At 43.3% G+C, this 18,889-nt stretch overlaps 1 protein-coding gene across 4 annotated transcripts in view; it reads right to left on the bottom strand.

Annotated features, from left to right (window-relative positions):
* Positions 1–18,889, bottom strand: part of SESTD1 (SEC14 and spectrin domain containing 1) — an 88,391-nt gene that overhangs the window by 25,442 nt on the left and 44,060 nt on the right. For 3 of the 4 annotated variants that reach the window (XM_077319568.1, XM_077319569.1, XM_077319567.1), the window contains 4 exons: positions 13,290–13,403; positions 10,105–10,202; positions 8,877–8,932; positions 6,536–6,747 (listed from right to left, as the gene is read on the bottom strand). In XM_077319568.1, coding sequence (XP_077175683.1) covers positions 6,536–6,747; positions 8,877–8,932; positions 10,105–10,202; positions 13,290–13,403 — 480 coding nt within the window. The remainder of the gene's footprint in view (positions 1–6,535; positions 6,748–8,876; positions 8,933–10,104; positions 10,203–13,289; positions 13,404–18,889) is intronic. The other variant, XM_077319570.1, reaches the window with a different exon arrangement.

Here is an 18,889-nt window from a genome sequence, read left to right as displayed (position 1 = left end):
GAGCTGGGTTCTTGCATTCTTTTTGCAACCTGAAGGAGTCTGGAAGTGACTTATAATCAGCTTCCCTTCCTCTCCCCACAACAGACACTCTGTGAGGTAAGTGAGGCTGAGAGAAACTGTGACTGGCCCAAGGTCACCTCACCGGCTGCATGTGGAGGAAAAGGGAGCCATGTTGTTCTACCAGGCACCTTGCAGTGATAGAAGACTCGTTATACTTACCCTGTGCATTTTGTTATACAGTTTCAAAGTGTGTTGCATTTGGCTTCTATGGTAATCACATGCATCTTCTGATATATCCTCAGTGCTTGCACAGGGGATACCTTTACCTTTACCTAATGTTACTATTGTTTCCAATGTGTCTTCCTGTATTACACCCAAGATCCGATAGCTGGAGCTTAGTCATTTTTCGCTTCCAGGCTTGACTTCATTTGAAGCTTGATTTGATCTTGAACCCACTTATCTTTTCGGCGGCCCATCCTATCTGTGAAAGTCTCCTGCCACATCACATTTCAAATGTGACAGGAAGAAACGTGTGCGTCCGCATGAAGCACAAACAGAGCGATTGTGGCTCTGAGATGCGTTCTACTTGGCTAACAGAGAGGTTCGTGGGATTTCTTTCTTTAAAAGTACCCTGTCAATGGCAAAGAATAAGTACCCTTCTTGACAAACTATAACATGGAACCTGGGTAGGAGGGGCACTGGCAGGGTCTCTTAAAGAGAGACAGAAGTTTGCTACAAAATGAGTTAGAAGTTAGAAGATCTGCTTCTGCAAACACCTTCCACTTGCAGGAATTAGAACACAATCCATCTGCTCCAAGGGAATATTCTAGAGCAGGGTGTGGCATCGTAAAGTCTCTAGATGGTATGTATCCTGTGTAAACTCAATAAGGTGCATCAAGAAAAGTTCTTCCACTGTTTCAAAGAGAGAGAGAGAAAGAGAGAGAGAGAGAGAGAAACTCTCCTGCAACATTAAGATTTCTTCCCGTCAGCCTTCTTCATTGTCCAGTTTTCATGCCCATACATAGTGATGGGGAATTCTTTGGTCCAAGAGTTCTCTGTATTAATCTCTGAAAAAAATTCAATAGCTCCTAGATGGGAAAGGTACCATTATGATTGGGAAGCGGTCCAAATCCCTGCTACTTACATAGCATTAGCTATGCGAGTATCCACATCTAACTCCTGCCCAACCAGCACGGCCTAGGCAGATGGCTTGCAGGTATTTTCAAAGTCTTATCCCTCAACTAGGGGCCGGATACCAAAATCCTCAGTAGTTCTTACACATTCAAGCCACATAAAAGTTGACCCCCACTCTGTGTTTCTTGTAGTCTGTCACAGAGAGCCAAACAGAAAAACAGCACACACAAACACACACAGAGTACACTGTCAACTTCAAATGGCACATGTGTGTTTTTAAAATGATTCTGTTCATGGGAGTCAAGAGCCTTGATCCTTTCTCAATAGTCTTTGGTTTATACTGTGGAAAAATAGCTCACTGACATGTGCCATTCGGATTAGAGATGGATGCAACAAATCCTTATCCATGGCTCCTCTATATATTTGTGAAACAGTCTGGGGGGGTGGAACGTGTCCGGCTGTCCCTACAGTTCCTGCCCTCCCTCCCTGGACGCTAGCCACGTTCCTCTCAGACGCACCAGAGACAGAGAGAGACACACAGAGGCCTGCCAGAATGAACACGAGCCCTCATTCCCTCCTATCACAAGGGAGGCAGAGAGACACACAGAGAGAGCTGCCCCAAGCAGCTGACCAGCCCTGCTCCCCTCCTAAGAACAAGCTCTAATTACCTGCTATGACTCCTGCTGCGAGGCACACCAAGAGACATGCAGCGAGAGGGAGAAAGAGACACAGAGAGAGAGATCTGCACCTCCCGGTGTCCCCTGGGCCCTAGTGCCCATTGCATTCATTGCTTTCTTGGTAGTAATCAAATAAAAAGATGACTAATATGGACCTTATCCACAAACACACCTGGAGCTGAGCAATTAGACATGGCTGGCTAGCATCTATTTTGTGTTAAATGACAGAACAAAACACAGCTTGCACTGGGAGTTGGAATTTCCCACTGCAGCAGCTACGATTCGTTTTATCCAAATGGTACGGCAAATCATCCCGTCGTATCTGTCTGCGTCAGGGACCCCTGTTCCATTTCTCCCTTTCATCCCACCATTCCTGCAGCATGTGGACAGCTGGCTTAATAATGTTTGGGTTTTTTTTTTTATAATCACTTGTGGTTTCTTGGGTCTCTTGTTAAAAACTCTTAAAAGAAGTCACTGAGGTTCTCTCTCCCTATAGTATTTGGAAATCTTTGGCAGGTGCCTTCCAAATTGATTTAACCAAATAAAAACACAGACGAATGCACAGTTTCATTGCTTGCCAAGGTTCAAGTCATTTATTATGCAGCATCGGTAATATAGACAGAGCAAATGGATGACAATTTCTAATCAGAATGATGCAAATTGAGGTTGATGCCCCAGTAAACAAGTCTATTTAAATGCATTAATAATGGCAGTTTGCCAAACTGAGTTATAAACTTCATTCCAATCAGCTCTTCGTTGCTTAGATCATTTGAATACTCAAGCTACCAACAGAGGGAAATGAAGTCAATATAGTTTTTGGCCTATGATGCATGCTCATCTTACTGCGGATTTTCAGAGCAGCAAGCTTTAATCCTGATTTGGGATTTTGTGCCAGCTTTACAAACCATTATTTTTCCGCCGGAGTATTTATTCTGCAGCTGCAATGGAACAACATGCACTTTTCTTGAGACATCTGGAAAGTGGTGTCCAAAGTTTGTTTAAAAAATGATAGAATCATAAAATCATAGAATCATAGAGTTGGAAGGGGCCATACAGGCCATCTAGTCCAACCCCCTGCTCAACGCAGGATCAGCCCAAAGCATCCTAAAGCATCCAAGAAAAGTGTGTATCCAACCTTTGTTTGAAGACTGCCAGTGAGGGGGAGCTCACCACCTCCTTAGGCAGCCTATTCCACTGCTGTACTACTCTGACTGTGAAAAATGTTTTCCTGATATCTAGTCTATATCTTTGTACTTGTAGTTTAAGTACTACTTGCTGGATTGCCCTGTCCAGCAAGTGCCTTCCATTTAAATCCCTCTGGTCCAGGCTTTGTGCAGACATTTTAGTCCGCTGAATGAATGGGAACAGGAAGAAACTCGGGCAAAGGGAGGGGAACCCGATGTTGAAACTGACTAGACTTGAAACTGATAAACAGCTGCAAAGTCCCATTTTCTACATTGTGCAGTACTAGGGCCTTCTCTGCAGTGTTATCAGCCACTGTGGAAAATCAGAACCATCACCTGTGCAAAGTCAGCTGCACCTGCCCAACACTTTCCGCAGGGCTGTAATTTTTATGAAGGAACAGTCCAGTGGCACCAAATTGGAAAAAAAATATGGGAGGGTGGGGTGTATATTTTCACTAGTGCACCAGGGCAGCTGCCTAATAACACTCATTTCCTGCCCTCCCTGCAAATGTGTGTGGTTTCCTGGGATTCTCTAATCTGATCCTGCACGCTAGTTGTGATCTGGGCAGTTTTTTAAAGCTTGTCCTGTGTGGATTGTGCAGATTGCATTCTTCCTCCACATGGATCAATCCCAAGTTATTCTTAAGATTGGCAGTTCACAGATGGTCCATGTGAGTCAACCGCCATTTTAATGTTAGACTTCCAGAGACCGTAAAATAGCCTCCCCCTACCCCCCGAACTTTGTTTACTAAAGCATTAGAGGGAAAAGGTATTTTCAAACCTCTAAGCTTCCTAACCCAGCATCTCTCTCTCTCCATTTTATTCCATGCAGATGACCCCCCCCCCTTGTAAATTTTGTTTGCCTGCAGCACTGGAATCCTTCCCCCTCCCACCATCATGGGGGATGCTGCCAGTTGCCTCCTCCCTGACCCCCCCCCCCTCTTTCAAGTCTATACCAGCAAGGAACTAAACCTTGCGGTGCTCCTTTTACATTTTTCCCCGTCATTTTTTTTTTAATTCAGCCATCTGACACTAGCAATAGTCTCATATTGTTAAACTCATGCTGCTTGTAAAAATAACAAAAACCTGGACATTTAAAAACAAGAGGGAAATGGAGCTTGAACACCAATGAAGGGCTGTGGATGGTAAAAATGCAGAGTGGTCAGAACAGCCATGATGCGGGTGGGGAGTGATCTTCAAGGGAGGGCAAAGGGGTTGGGGGAAATCTGAGAGAATCTGTATGCTTCTGAATTACCTTTAGCTCGGAAGGTAAACCAGGGGAAAATGGGGACAACCACACTCTCCAAAAACCTCAGGAAACGGAGACCAGAAAACAAAAGTGAGGAAGGGAGGAGAATCAATGTAAAAGGGCTATTATGCCTGGTGAAAGTGAGGGAAAACACCCATGCATAATAAGCCTTTTACTGATGCAGTGCTTATTTTGCTTTGTTTTCAGTCAGTCTTTCTTTCCGTAACTATGGCCTGACTTTTTAAAAGTCTAATAATGTGAATACTGTGCCTATACAGTATATTCCCACAATTAAAACAAGAAGCAAAACTTAACCGTGGCATTTAAATACATCTAAAATGGCGCGGAGAAAAAAAAAATCATTTGAGTTCTTGGTTTGTGTTTTCAGGACCCGAAGGTCACCTATCACAATTCACTGCCTTCAATTTATCCAACAAAGCTGCTAAAATATATATACCCATCTAATTTCAAATAACAAGCCTGGAAAAGAAGCACAATTGTTCTGTTTCCTCTGTTATCTCTACTGAGACAATGTCTGCAAGAGTGTTGAAAGCACCAATTACATGCTGCTTTGCAAACCGTCCACCCCATCTTTTTATGACCTTTTAGCACCCAATTCGTTAAAAGGATTTGTCTTCATTCCAGTCAGCGACAGATTTGCACTACAAGTGTTGCTATAGATTTTAATTACTCAATATACTAACCTATTTAAAATGTTAGACAGGCTCATATAGGACAATGAATAGCTTGCCTTACATGTCATATACAAAACATTGTGGGACCACAAAGACGAGTACATTTTTTCCCCTGCTTCATGAACTAGAACCTACTTTCCTGCATGCGCGCAAGAGGTCTCATTAGGCTGACAAAAATACAGAGGTTATGAACAAAAAACCAAAAAAATCCCAGATGTAAACAGCAAAGGTTAAAGGGCCATGAAAAGCAGGAAGAACAAGGTGAGGTGTAATTACACAAAAGTCAGACGTAATTAAGAAAAAAGTACAGATTATTTATTACAGCAGTAATGGGTGACAGAGGATTTGCTCTCGCCTTGCTGAGCTTGCTAACACCAATAATTGCTGAGGAGCCCCAAGCCTCTGGGAGAAGGTATCATACTTCCTACGGCTCACTGTCCCTGAGGGCTTTTTGGTTCATTTTTTAAAAAATTGGTAACTGATTGCAAACCCTAGCAGAAACTAATAACTAATGTTATTGATTGCCGTACTTGGGTGCAATTAAAACTGCCCTATGCTAATGAAACTTGAAACTGTTCCACATGGCTCCCAAACCACACACAGGAAGGGCGCCGTTGTCTGATGTTCCCAGATGCAGATGGCCTGTTTATTCAAACCACAGACATCTGGCTGTTCAGGAGACACAAGGGTATAAATCCTATCCCATGACTGGGATAACGGGGAAAAAAGCCTCAGTAAAAAAAATAGATTAGACCACACAAACAAGTGGCTAAATACTTTTATTCTACCGAAGGACAATGACTGTATTATCACAAAGCTCTATTGCGTTGTAAATCTGCCAAAATGATCAGGAGCTGTTTCTCTCTACTTGTCAAACTGATCATTGAGGGATGTTTACGTGAATAATCTGCAGAGGTGCAGTACGGCTGCTTCGATCGCGGTCTTTATTAGATCAGCCTCCCTCAACTTTTTGACTGCTGAGAAACCCTTAAAATATTCATCAGGCTTTAAGAAGCCCCAGAAGTGGCGCGATCATGCAGAATATGGTTGGGCAGCAAAGCCATACATGCGGCCAACCTGAGGCCCCTCCCCATCCCATTCTCTCCAGGCCCATCACTGGCCATTGGGCAGGGCAGGTCGACGTGACCATATATCAGCGGTTCTCAACTGCCCTAATGCCGCGACCTCTACAGCGGGGGTGGCGGCACGGGCATGTGTACGTGCCACCACCGCTCCTGCTCACCGTGGCGCTGTGCTCCTCCACGCATCCTTGGTGATCTCCATGAGCTTCCATTACCTCTGAGGCGGTGCAGAGGAGGCTGCGACTGTGGCCACCACTGAGCTGTCTTGGCAACCCCTGGGAAAGGGTCGAGCGACCCCTCGAGGGGTTGCGACCCCCTTGTTGAGAACCACCACCATATATGGTCAGATCACCCAATAAATGTTTAACAACATTAAAAAAATATATTAAAAATTATTAACTCTTCCAGGGACATCAAGAAACGCCAGGATTTCACAAACCCCTGGTTATGAAAGTCTGTATTAGATGTCCTATTACAGGTAAGTAAAAGTAACCAAGTGGAGCTTGGCACATACCTGCATTACCTTCTGTTGAATCTCCTCCAGCTGAGTCCGCTTGCTGCGCTGCCTGCACACCTCCTGGTAACGCGTGTACTGTTCCCGGAGCGAATCCAGCAGTTTCATGACCTGAGGCTGGGCGAGCAGCTCATCATCCATGGGAGACCACGAGACTCCTCCGTCGGAACCATTAAAGCGGCGCTGCTGTAATTCAGACAACAGCTCATGGCCTGTAATGACAAAAGAAGCTGTCGTCATAATTAACACCCAAGAGGCACAGCCAGGTAAAAAAAAAAATAATAAAGTGACAGGGGGCAAAATCTCAAGGGGTAGGTGACGAGCAGTAAAAATGAGGAATAGGCTTCACATGCTGTCTTGACCCCAGTCTTTTCTAGTTCCTATGCAATTCTCTGCTGGTGTTACGGTCACAGCATGACATGGGGGCAGCTGAGTCCATCATCAGTGATGTCACAGACCCTTCCCAATGGAGTAGCCAGCTGTTCCACTCCAACTCACCCAACTCTCTTCCTTATTACAGCTCTCATCCCACACGCCTTTTCTCCATGCCGGTCCCAGGGCTTCTTGGGAACTCCAGCGTCCCTTTTCCACCAGTGGAAAAACAGGTTGGATCTAACCCAACAACCTCCACCAAAGTGCTCCAAATCTCAATGGATTGGATCCAAAGCACTGCCAATGGAATGGAACTGGCAAAGGGTGTCTTTCTCTGCCTTCCTTCTCCTGGCAGAGCCCACTGGGCACATTGAAGTTCTGCTCTCACTAGTCAAGAGACTTCTTGAACATCATGGGTGATAAAGTGGAGGTCTGCAGTGCAGGAGCGAACTGGCAAGTATTATCCTCCCCTCCTCCATCATAGAATCATAGAGTTGGAAGGGGCCACACAGGCCATCTAGTCCAACCCCCTGCTCAACACAGGATCAGCCCTAAGCATCCTAAAGCATCCAAGAAAAGTGTGTATCCAACTTTTGCTTGAAGACTGCCAGTGAGGGGGAGCTCACCACCTCCTTAGGCAGCCTATTACACTGCTGAACTACACTGACTGTGAAAATTTTTTTCCTGATATCTAGCCTATATCGTTGTACTTGTAGTTTAAACCCATTACTGCATGTCCTTTCCTCCGCAGCCAATGGAAACAGCATCCTGCCCTCCTCCAAATGACAACCTTTCAAATAGTCAAAGAGGGCTATCATGTCCCCTTTTGATATCATCATCAATGGAAGCACCATTTCATTAGCATAAATGGCATGATGATAGCAGAATGGGGGCACTGAGTCCAATTCACTGTCCTCAAAAATGGGGAGGGGATAATGACTGCATTCTGCCGGAAATACATATTGGACGCAATCTAACTTGACTGAATAGTTCTAAACATCAGTCCTGTGAGTATAAAATCAGAATCCAGTAGCGCCTTTAAGACCAACAAAGATTTATTCAGGGTGTGAGCTTTTGAGTGCAAGCACTCTTTGTCAGACTATGAACTTCTAACGTGATGGGGAATCATACATGACAGGAGATCATAGTCTGACAAAGAGTTCTTGCACTTGAAAGCTCACGCCCTGAATAAATCTTTGTTGGTCGTAAAGGTGCTACTGGACTCTGATTTTATTGTGCTACTTCAGACCAACAAGACTACCCTTTTGAATTTGTCCTATGAGAAGTTCCTCCCAAGAAATCCAATCAATTTAAACATATTTAATTTGTGCTGGACTGAACCTACTGTATTTGGGGAACTGGGAAGATGTGTTATTCCCAAAATCAAAAGGGATTTGTTGAGGAACAATTTCAGGATTTTGAGCAACAAGTTGCCTTATCTGATGGGAGAAGCAGCCTATTTTTTGAGCTAGAAACTAAATGTCTGCATACTATTTCCATTTCCACAATAAACATCTTTAAGTTAGCATCTTGCCAAGTCTTAACATTGTCCATTATCCTTCCCACTGGATTATTTATTTCTTAATTCTTAATTGCCTTCTTGGCAATCTCAGGAGGTCGATTAGCAATTCCAGCAAAAAGGGAGATTGGTACTTTATTTCTGTATAGCTGCTGTTCCCAGAAATGGGTTGAGGTGGCTTGCTAGAATGACACTGTGTGGAATATATAGATATAGATATAAGATATAAGATATAAGATATAAGATATAAGATATAAGAGATAGAGATGGCAAGAATGAATCAATTCCTAATATGCATTGTTCTGCTGTGCTGAATGACTGATGGTGAGAATTTTAGTTCACTCAAAATCCCAGAAATTAGACAAATGGCACACATCACCCACTGTCTTAGCAAGACATAAATCAATAAAAATTAGAATGATGCCACAGCTAGAGTTCAGTTTACTATACCTGTCTGCAGGACGGTCTCAGGGTCAACCGACGGAAGGAAATTTAAGTCTACTGACCTTGAAATGAAAAAAGGATTAACTATTATTAAAGCAAGCAGACTAACAAAAATCCTAAAACTATACCAACAGTACTCTCAGAAAGGGTTTGGGCTCCTCCCCGCCAATACTCCAGGATAAATACTGCTTTTCCTTTTGCACTATGAATACTAAAGATATTTGCATCAAAATCTGGTGTCATCTTTGAAAACAATAAATTTTTGACATTTTGAAAATATCAATAACGTTCATTAGAAATTAGAAATGTTGGAATAGTTGGATTTTTTTTGCCTTATCTATTTTTTAGTTATTTATCCAATGAGAAAGATAGCTGACTTTAAGACTGTAAGAGAAGTCATGATGGATCAGGCCAATGACCAAATCTGGTCCAACACTGTGACACAGGGACCAAAACCCAGGTACCATCAAGAGATCCATCAGTACGGACAGAACTCCAGAAGCCCTCCCACTGGTGCCCCCTCCCAAGCACCAAAAACATAGAGCATCACTGCCCCAGACAGTGTTCCACCTATAAGATAAAGGTAAAGCACTGAGTCATGTCTGACCCTTGAGGTGACGCCCTCTAGCGTTATCTTGGCAGACTTATGAAAAAGAACAATTTTTCCTGCTTCATTATAACAAAATTTATTGTGAAATTAAATGCCTACTTCCATTGATTAAAAATGCAAGGAAATGCAAGGACTTTTAAAAACTGAGCAAAATCACTGCCACTGAGAAGGTGTAAACTCAATCTGAGTGGTAGTTCAGCTTGATGTAGTAGTTAAGAGCTGTGGAGAGCTCTCATATCTGGAGAGCCAGGTTTGATTCCCCGCTTCTCCACATGCAGCCAGCTGGGTAACCTTGGGCTAGTCACAGTCCTGTTAGAGCACCTGCCACAGCAGTTTTTCTCGGAACTCTCTCAGCCTCACCTACCTCACAGGTTGTCTGCTGTGGAGAGAGGAAGGGAAGTCACTTTGAAGCTCTATCTAGTAGTGAAAAGCAGTGTATAAAACCCCCCTTCTTAAAAAACACATGTACTGGATACAAGTTATCATACATCCAATATATTTCACACTACTGCTCTTGAAAAACACCTGTGTCACCCCCCAGAGCATTCAGCAAGACGCTGTCCTCAGCCAGCATGTTAAAACAGAATGTAACTAATTAGCTGTGAAAATAAGAAACAGGATTACCTCTCTTTCTCCTGTTGGTTTCCTTTATCACTTCCACTATTGATTAAGGCAAGCTCATCCAGTAAGGATGTTGATTCTTTTGTAAACTTTTCAAAGGCCTATTATAAAATATTTATAGTTTAATACTATTGAAATGGCAAACATTATGTGATTTGGAGAACACTGAAATGAACAATATCGGTATATAATCACAACACCACACTGATCTAACGTGATCCAACTGTTTTGTAGCAGTGGCTGGTATCAATCAGTTCGTTAAAGGTTGAGTACAAAGGCATGCAAATTTAACCGCAAAACCTTTACATTTCAGAGAAGTGGCTTTTAATTTTTTTTAATAACTCCGTCTAATCCTCTCTTGTCTAACAACCACTTGCTAAAGATGAAAGAAGGCTAAACATTCATTCATATGACATTTATGCAGTACAATGCCAGCTTCTATTTGTTTCTACAGCTTCTATTTGACTGCTGGGAAGAACACATGCTTTTTAGTTGTGGACTGGAGGAGATTTCATATTCCTTACTACAGCTTGCAAACTTTGTCCTTGCAATTCCCCCTCCTCCCAAAACAATTTGTTACTGTTGTTAAACCCAGGACTCAGATTGCTGAAATATTGCAGAGCTCATCTAAAACAGCTTCCATGTAGCATCAGTCATTATGTGGTATTGCCACATGAAGATGCCAATGATTGAAATATGCGATCAGGAATTAATCTATTCAATGTAATGCATGAGCAGAACATGGTGACTTCTATCATGGAACCATAGTATCACACATTATGTCACACATTCTGGCAATGAACAGTCAGCTCCGGATACTATTAGCAACTAGGCTAAGGTAACCAGATTTTAATATTGGCAAAGCGGGACACCATTGACCGGGGGGGGGGGGGGGGGGGGCTTGATTAAAATTTGGTCTATATGGAGCAACAAAAATTTTCATAGAATGCATAGAACGCAAAAATAGTATTGTAATATACAGTATTTGCTGGTGTATAAGACTACTTTTCCCCCTGAAAAATATGCCTTCAAGTGGGAGGGGGGGGGGTTGTCCTATATGCCGAGTACACTTCAGCTTGGATAGACATAGCTGCACATAGTGGCCTCCCGATATTCGCCCACCTCATTTTACATTCCATCCAGTATTGCACGGTATCCAGCGTGCCCGCGGCGGGTCATCAGCGTGGCTGAGGCGAGCATCAGCAGCGAGACAGGGGTGCCAGCCTTTTCGGCATGACCGGCCCGTGCTGCTCGGTGGGAAACAGCGGCACTACGCCCCACCCCTTGTCTACGCAGAGCTCGCACGTGCGCACTAGTGCCGGTCACAGGGAGATGCAGGGGCGGGCCAGAGGCGCTGCGGTCGCGCTGCAGCCGTACAATGGTGACAATGACAGGTACTGTAATGTAATGTAACAAACTCTATATTTTGAGTGGAAATGTTGGGGGGGGGTCGTCTTATACGTCCAGTCGTCTTATACGCTGGCAAATACGGTATATTTTTAAATTTCAACATAAGTACAATTTGCCAGGTGCCCCCAGGTGTCCCTCCAAAAGTAGGACAATCTGGTCACCTTAAACTAGGCATGTGCAGAAAAAGCTCTGCATTTTTCGGGTTCGGGTTACCCAATATTCCTAAATTCCAATACCAGTATGATACCAGAATTCAGAAAATATTCAGAAAAGTTGGATTTTTTCAGCTCCAAGGCATTTAAAGGGACTGAGATCCAGTTAAATGCCTTGGCCACTCACACAGCTTGGCAAACTGCTGATCCCACAGACAAAACCCTGTCCACAGGATGGGACTGCTGAGAGCCTGGTTTGAACAAGCCCCCTCCCACTCTCCCCACTCAAAGACCAGAGTCATTTTAACAATCCCTTTCCCTCTCTCCCATTGGAAGGGTGGGGAAAGTAAAAGTGAGGGTTTAAATGGCTGCTGGTAATTTTATCTTAACAACTGATGGTCAGAACCTAACAAGTTTAAATGGCTGGCAGCAATTTCAGCAGTACAGCTACTGAATGTGTCCAAATAACCCCCCCTACCCCACCCCACCCTCAAAAAGCTGGCTTTTATTTGAATCAGCTATACCAGAAGCTGAGACAGATTAGAGAATCTATGTTCAGCTTAGAAATACCCCAAAAGCAAGCAGAAAGACTCGTAATGTTTCCTGTATAGTTTTCAGTTCTATGTAAACCGCCCTGAGAACTAGCCGTGATGACTAAGCTAACAAATATTGTAAATCAAAGACCAGCTGAAGAATACCAAAACTGCTGGGACGAATATCTAAAGTGTTTGTAAAGCATGGTTTTTGTTTTGTTTTTGTAACTTTCTGCCTATTATTAGAAAATAATCATTTTTGAAGGGAAAAAAAAGAAATTCCCCCAAACAAACTATTTTTTCAGTTTGGGTGAACCGAATGCTCATGCCTATTAGCAACTGAGAATACTTCACTGAGAATACTTCACTTCATTAGTAAGTTAGGAGCAGATATACCTCTGGATACAAGCATCTATTTAGGAATGACTAACAATAAGTCATCCTTTAAGAAAACTAAGACAAGCCATAGCTAGATCATTAAAACAGAAATTATGAAGTATCAGTTCTTTACTCTAATAACACCCTGCCATATACTAGACATTTTAATGTGCTAATAATGTTACACAAGTTGGTTTTTTAAAATCTCTCTATTCATTATGTCCATATTGTGACTCTATTTTACTGACATTCCATGCCCCACCTTTTAAGGACCATCATCAACTTATTGATGTCTTATTTACCTTTTAAAGCAGTGGTTCTCAACCTGGGGGTCGAACGACCCTTTCATAGGGGTCATGGCAGGGCGAGCAGCTTGGCCCGGGTGGGGGAGCACCGCCACTGTTGCAGCTCCTCCTGAAGGCACCCGCCGAAGGATATACAATTTATAACCAATTTATATACAATCGTGAACAATGGATCTTCACACCATTTGGTCAGTTTCGGTTTAATTTCTGCGAAAGAACACTGGCATAATTTTATGCTTGGGGGTCACCACAACATGAGGAACTGTATTAAAGGGTTGTGGCATTAGGAAGGTTGAGAACCACTGTTATAAAGTAACATCAGCACTATTGCCAGCATAAATATGAGGCCTGCTAACGTCCTATGTAAAGTCTACCGAATCACAGAGACAAAAGTTGATCAAGAAACTAACCAGCCTCTTGTTTAGCCAGTCCATGTGATCGTAAGTCATACTCCCTCCAAAGTCTTCTGTCAGCTGGCATGGTTCTATGTACCGAGTAAGTTTGTTGGCAGATACTAAAATAACCTGTATGAGTATATTAAAAGAGAAAAGTTCAGTAATGAAATAAACACTGTAATTAACTTATCACCATAAAATTAGAACATTTTTTGGCAAACATCATTAAAGTTGCAGTGTCCAATGGCTACTGTTGTGATAAGCATATTTAGTGAGCAACAAGTTCTATTGTGTGGTGTAGGTTAAGACCAGCAGGACTTGTGGGGTACGTCAAGATCAGCAGCTTCTAATCTGGCGAGCTAGGTTTGATTCCCCGCTCCTCCACATGCAGCCAGCTGGGTGACCACGTCCAGCAGGCCGCGCATGCGTGGGTGACAGCAGTCCTGTCAGCTCTCTCAGCCTTGCCTACCTCACAGGGTTTCGGATGGGGGGATAGGAAGGGAAGGCAATTGTAAGCCGCTTTGAGGCTCCTTCAGGCAGTGAAAAGCAGGGTATAAAAACCAACTCACCTTCTTGTTCCTTAGCAGTGATCGTGGTTTTAAGGTAGAATTACAGGTTATAGTCAACGCCCCTTGCACACAAGTAAACTATATCTTATTTAACATGAACAGAGAATATAACAATAATAAAGTAAAAACTAGACTTCTGAAAAAAATGTATATCACATATTTTGGTCTGAGTGGTCGATTGTTTCAGAAAGTCTTATCTGCTATGATCGAAATAAATTCTCATAGTAACTGAAAATGATCTTACTTTCATTGGTTTTCTTTGGGAAACGTGAAGAAATGCTGTTATACTCTCTTTAGGATTTTCTACCAACAAAGGGAGCAAGTTCAGCAAAGGAAGACAAGCAGCCAGACTGCGTTTGAGAGAAGCTACTAATTTAGGAGTTTATTTTATATTTTTTTTAAAGTTTACACAGACAGTAGCACCTAGCACAGTGGTCTAATTAAATATCGTAGCCAGGAAAGCGCTAGCAATTATAATGTTGCCCTAGGGCAGGGCGGCCAAATTGTGGCTCTCCAGATGTTTATGGGCTACAATTATCACGAGCCCCAAAGTCTATGGGCATCTGGAGAGGTGCAGTTTGGCCACCCCTCTACTAGGAATTGGGAAACCCAAGTTCAAGTCCTTACCCTGCAATGTAGCTTGCTGGTTGATTTTGGGCCAGTCACTTTCTTTCGGACTAATCTGGCTTGAGAATAAAACTGGACAAGAATGATGTACACCAGGGTTAGTCAACCTGTGGTCCTCCAGATGTTCAAGGACTACAATTCCCATGAGCCCCTGCCAGAAAATGCTGGCAGGGGCTCATGGAGATTGTAGTCCATGAACATCTGGAGGACCACAGGTTGACTACCCTTGATGTACACCACTGAGCTCCATAGTAAAAAAGGTAAAGGTATCCCCTGTGCAAGCACCGGGTCATTTCTGACCCTTGGGGTGACACCCTCTAGCGTTTTCTTGGCAGACTCAATACAGGGTGGTTTGCCAGTGCCTTCCCCAGTCATTACCGTTTACCCCCCAGCAAGCTGGGTACTCATTTTACCGATCTCGGAAGGATGGAAGGCTGAGTCAACCTTGAGCCGGCTGCTGGAATCGAACTCCCAACCTCATGGTCAGAACTCCACAGTGCAAATAGTTAAAAAAGGTCAGGAGAAGACTTTCCTGCTGAAAGTGCATTTAATGCTTCTTTTATTACAGAACAGCCTGCCAGATTTGTAAACAACGTTAGCACTCCTTTCAGACTTAGTTCTGATGGCCTTCAGTCAGCATGTTCAGCATATGAATTATTAGCCATTGTTAACTATGACAGATTAGAAGCTATGAAGCTTAAACAAAATTCAAAATTAGCAAGAACAAAAGAGCTACAATCCTAAGAAAGCTCTTCCATATAAACAACTTCTTCCTCCTCTTTATCTAGCTGCCGTAGCATATTGCTAATGTTTTGAATGACATTTCTTAAACTGGCCCAGTTTGTTGCTCTGAGAGAATAAGGAGAGACCTGGGCAGATGGTTGCAGAGACAGAAGTATAACATTAATAATTAATGCCCTGAGGTCTTCAAGTCTCTTTTCTATACCCCACTCCCCTTACAGGAGCCTTATTCATGGCTTGAAAGAATGGGAGGCAGCTCTAAATCAGCTTCCTCTGAGGGTCTACAAGCTTTGGAAAACATCCTCAAGTTGAATTTCTCCCTCTTTTGTTGGAATTCTGCTGGTTGGAAAGTTCTTGAATGCGGTAAGAATTCCATGGAATTATGGGAGGCAGCAATTATGTAACTGGCTTCAAGGCTATCCTAAAGACTATAAAGTTCAACATAAAGAACACACCCATGGAGGCATTTAAGCATGTGCTCAACCCTTCTGCAGAATCCAACACTGTAGATATTTACCTGGGATTGGTTTAAAACAAAATCATGCCATGATGCTTGTTACAATTATAACAACTGTCTCAAAAGATGTATTTTTATCCATAGCCCAAGTAGAAAAAACCTACTGATAGTCTGACTCTCAGAGGGTATGTGGGACACATACCTGATCAGGGTCTACTTGGTCAGGGCCCCCTCCCTCACTTGCAAACAAACACATACAGAGATGTCCTCCCCCCCCCCTTTTCCCCACTTACCTGATTTCCCAACCTCCTCCTTGATTAGGAATCAAGGAGGACGTTGGGAAACCCCCCTCCCTCTCTTGCAAACACACACACACACACACACACACACAGACAATCATCCCTTCATCCCCATTTCCCCTTTACCTGTTGGTTTCCCAAACTCCTCCTTGGTTCCTCCCCCCTCCCTCACAAACACGCACAGATTCCCTTCCCTTCCCCCTTCCTGTTTCCCCTTTTACCTGTTGGTTTCCCAACCTCCCATTCTAGAATTACTGGCAGTAGTTAATAACTAAGAATTTGTTTACAGATTCATTTTTAGTATATGTTTATTCCATCCTTCCTGCAACAAACTCAAGGTGACGCCTATGATTCTCCCCTCCTCCCATCCCTTGACCAACATTTTTTCAACAGCACATTGGCTTGACCTTCATAATATAATTTCTTGAAGTTAACAGAGGTCCATGTAGCACATAAAAATCAAGATGAGAATCTCAAATCAGGATATAAAGCCCAGTTCCTGATCCATTTGACTTTTCTACAGGAAGAAAAAGGAGGAAGGGGTTCCCCGCGACAAACAAAAAGCTGTGCAGGGAATCAGGGAGCCCCCATATATGAAAGCTATAGAGTTGTGCGCTTCGGCTCGGTTTGGCTGCGTCAGTGATCACCGAAGCCTGAAGCAGCACGTAGGCCAGCACCGCAACGCAGAGAGGAGGGGTGGTGCTGGCTGGGGCACAGCCGCCACCCCTCCAACGCTGGCCGCCTCGGGCTTTGGTGCTCATTAAGGCAGCCGACCCGAAGCACACAACCCTAATGTGAAATAGGAACTGGTTGAGACTGAGTACAGAAGTTAGATGGCTCCAAGCCTATGGATTTTCATACACTCCATCCAACCAGACCAGCTAGTCTAATGGTGCAATCGTGCACAATTACTCCAATCTCAGCCCAGTGATCTCATACAATGACTCTATGGGATTGCACTGCAAATAACGTTTGCCTTTTTAGAAATTCAATGTAAAAGGAAACAATGAGTACATTTTGACTTGCATAACATGAAATGAGCGACCTCTACCAAATAAGGTACAAAAATATCCCAAGGGGAAATCTTCAGAAAATACATTTTTTGTCCTTGCTCTTGAGCTGCAAGTTCTCATAATTTTACCCATTAAAATATCCGGATTGTGAACACGTCATAAGCACTCACCGTTTTAAATTTGGAACTATTTTAATCTTTACATCAAAAAGCACGCTAATTAGTTATCCAATTTCCTGCAGCATTTTCAGCTGATTACAAAGTAACTATTACCTAAAGCCAAGACCCCTGTGTTTCAGTACAGTAAGTTTGTGTAGTTCAAATATGCTGCATTTTACGTACATAATGGAGGTTCACTTATAGGAGTCGAAATTATCCGCATGGTTACAGCAACACTCTCTAATTAAATGTCTATCTTTACCAACTTTAATTAAATACATTTTTATGATTAAATGACTGGTATTGAACAAGCTTTTAAAGTGAAATAATTTAAAAAATGGCCGCATTTCCAAAAGATCTGAAATCCGGATATTATCCCAGCCTCATGAGTACATCAGATTTTTATTTTAGGCATTCTGCTTATGTCACTGGGGAAATGTTGCTACCAAGTCATAGTAAGAGACAAGTAGAGAACTTTTAAAATCAAAAACAAGTTTCAAACAAAGGAGGCCTGAAGTGTTTATGATAAGTAGAGCTAAAACAAGGGCCAAAATTGCATGGATAATCCTCTACAAAATGACTTCCATTTGCTGTTAAAGAGAAAGAAAGCAACAACATAAGCCTCCAGCATTACCTTAAGTCCCTTACGACAGGGATAGTCAACCTGTGGTCCTCCAGATGTTCATGGACTACAATTCCCATGAGCCCCTGCCCTCAGACGCTGGCAGGAGCTCATGGAAATTGTAGTCCATGGACATCTGGAGGACCACAGGTTGACTACCCCTACCTTACGAAATCTGTAGCTCTAATAATGCCCGGTTTGTGCGCGAACGACACACCCATCCTGACTGACCCTCAGTGGGGGACAGGCATCAAATAGGGAGAGGACACTTCCCCACAGCAGGCAAATTGTGCATCTTCCCCAAACCCGTCCTCCTCCTTCGTGTTGCTTCCAAGCATTTGGGAGAAGGAAAAGCTGATAGAAAGTAAGTCGGGGAGGGTGGAGGAAGCAGCCCGGCTTGACAGCCAGGCAGTCCCACTCCCAAGCCTTCTGGCTGCGGAGGAGTTAGCAGGCTTTGTTCGACCATGGGCGCAGCATTGGTCCTGTCCCCATGGCTGGGCCACCATGCTCCAAAGCCTCTTGGCAAATGAGGAATGGGGGAGGCCAGTCAGCTGCATGCTGGCCCCAGGAGACCAGCCCCATAGCTGGGTTGCCCAACTCCCAAGCAGGGGAAGTGGTTGGATGCTCTCCACTGCATTATCCCTGTTGCCCCAGCCCCCATGAGTAGGCTACTGAGCTCCCAAGCCATGGAGCTGCATTTTATGCATGTTATATTCATAATGGAGGTTCACTGGCTGCACTCTGGCTGCACTCTGGCTGGGCTGCCACACTCTGCAGGAGCCCTCCTGCTCACCACCCTTTTAAGAGCCAGTTTTCAAAACAAGCTTTGATCTTAGTATCGTTGTGGGTAAGAATATCTAAAGCCTCTTACCCAAAAAAGTACATACATATTTTCAACTTTTTTCTACAGAAAGGGACAATATGATGTTTCCCTCCAAGCAAATAGCTCCATGCATATGGCTGATTTATTTATCTATTTATTTATTTAGATTTTTATACTGCCCTTCCCTATGGCTCTGGGCAGTTTACATAAAACATTTTGGAACATTTACATAGAACTTTTAAAAAATAAATATAGTAAAAATAGTAACAATCTTTTTTTTAAACTTTTTTTTTCATAGACCTTTTG

Source organism: Paroedura picta, chromosome 2 (genome assembly GCF_049243985.1).
Source record: "Paroedura picta isolate Pp20150507F chromosome 2, Ppicta_v3.0, whole genome shotgun sequence".
Classification (NCBI taxonomy): domain Eukaryota; kingdom Metazoa; phylum Chordata; class Lepidosauria; order Squamata; family Gekkonidae; genus Paroedura; species Paroedura picta.
Note: the sequence above shows the minus strand (reverse complement) of the source record. Positions and strands in the feature narration are given on the sequence as shown.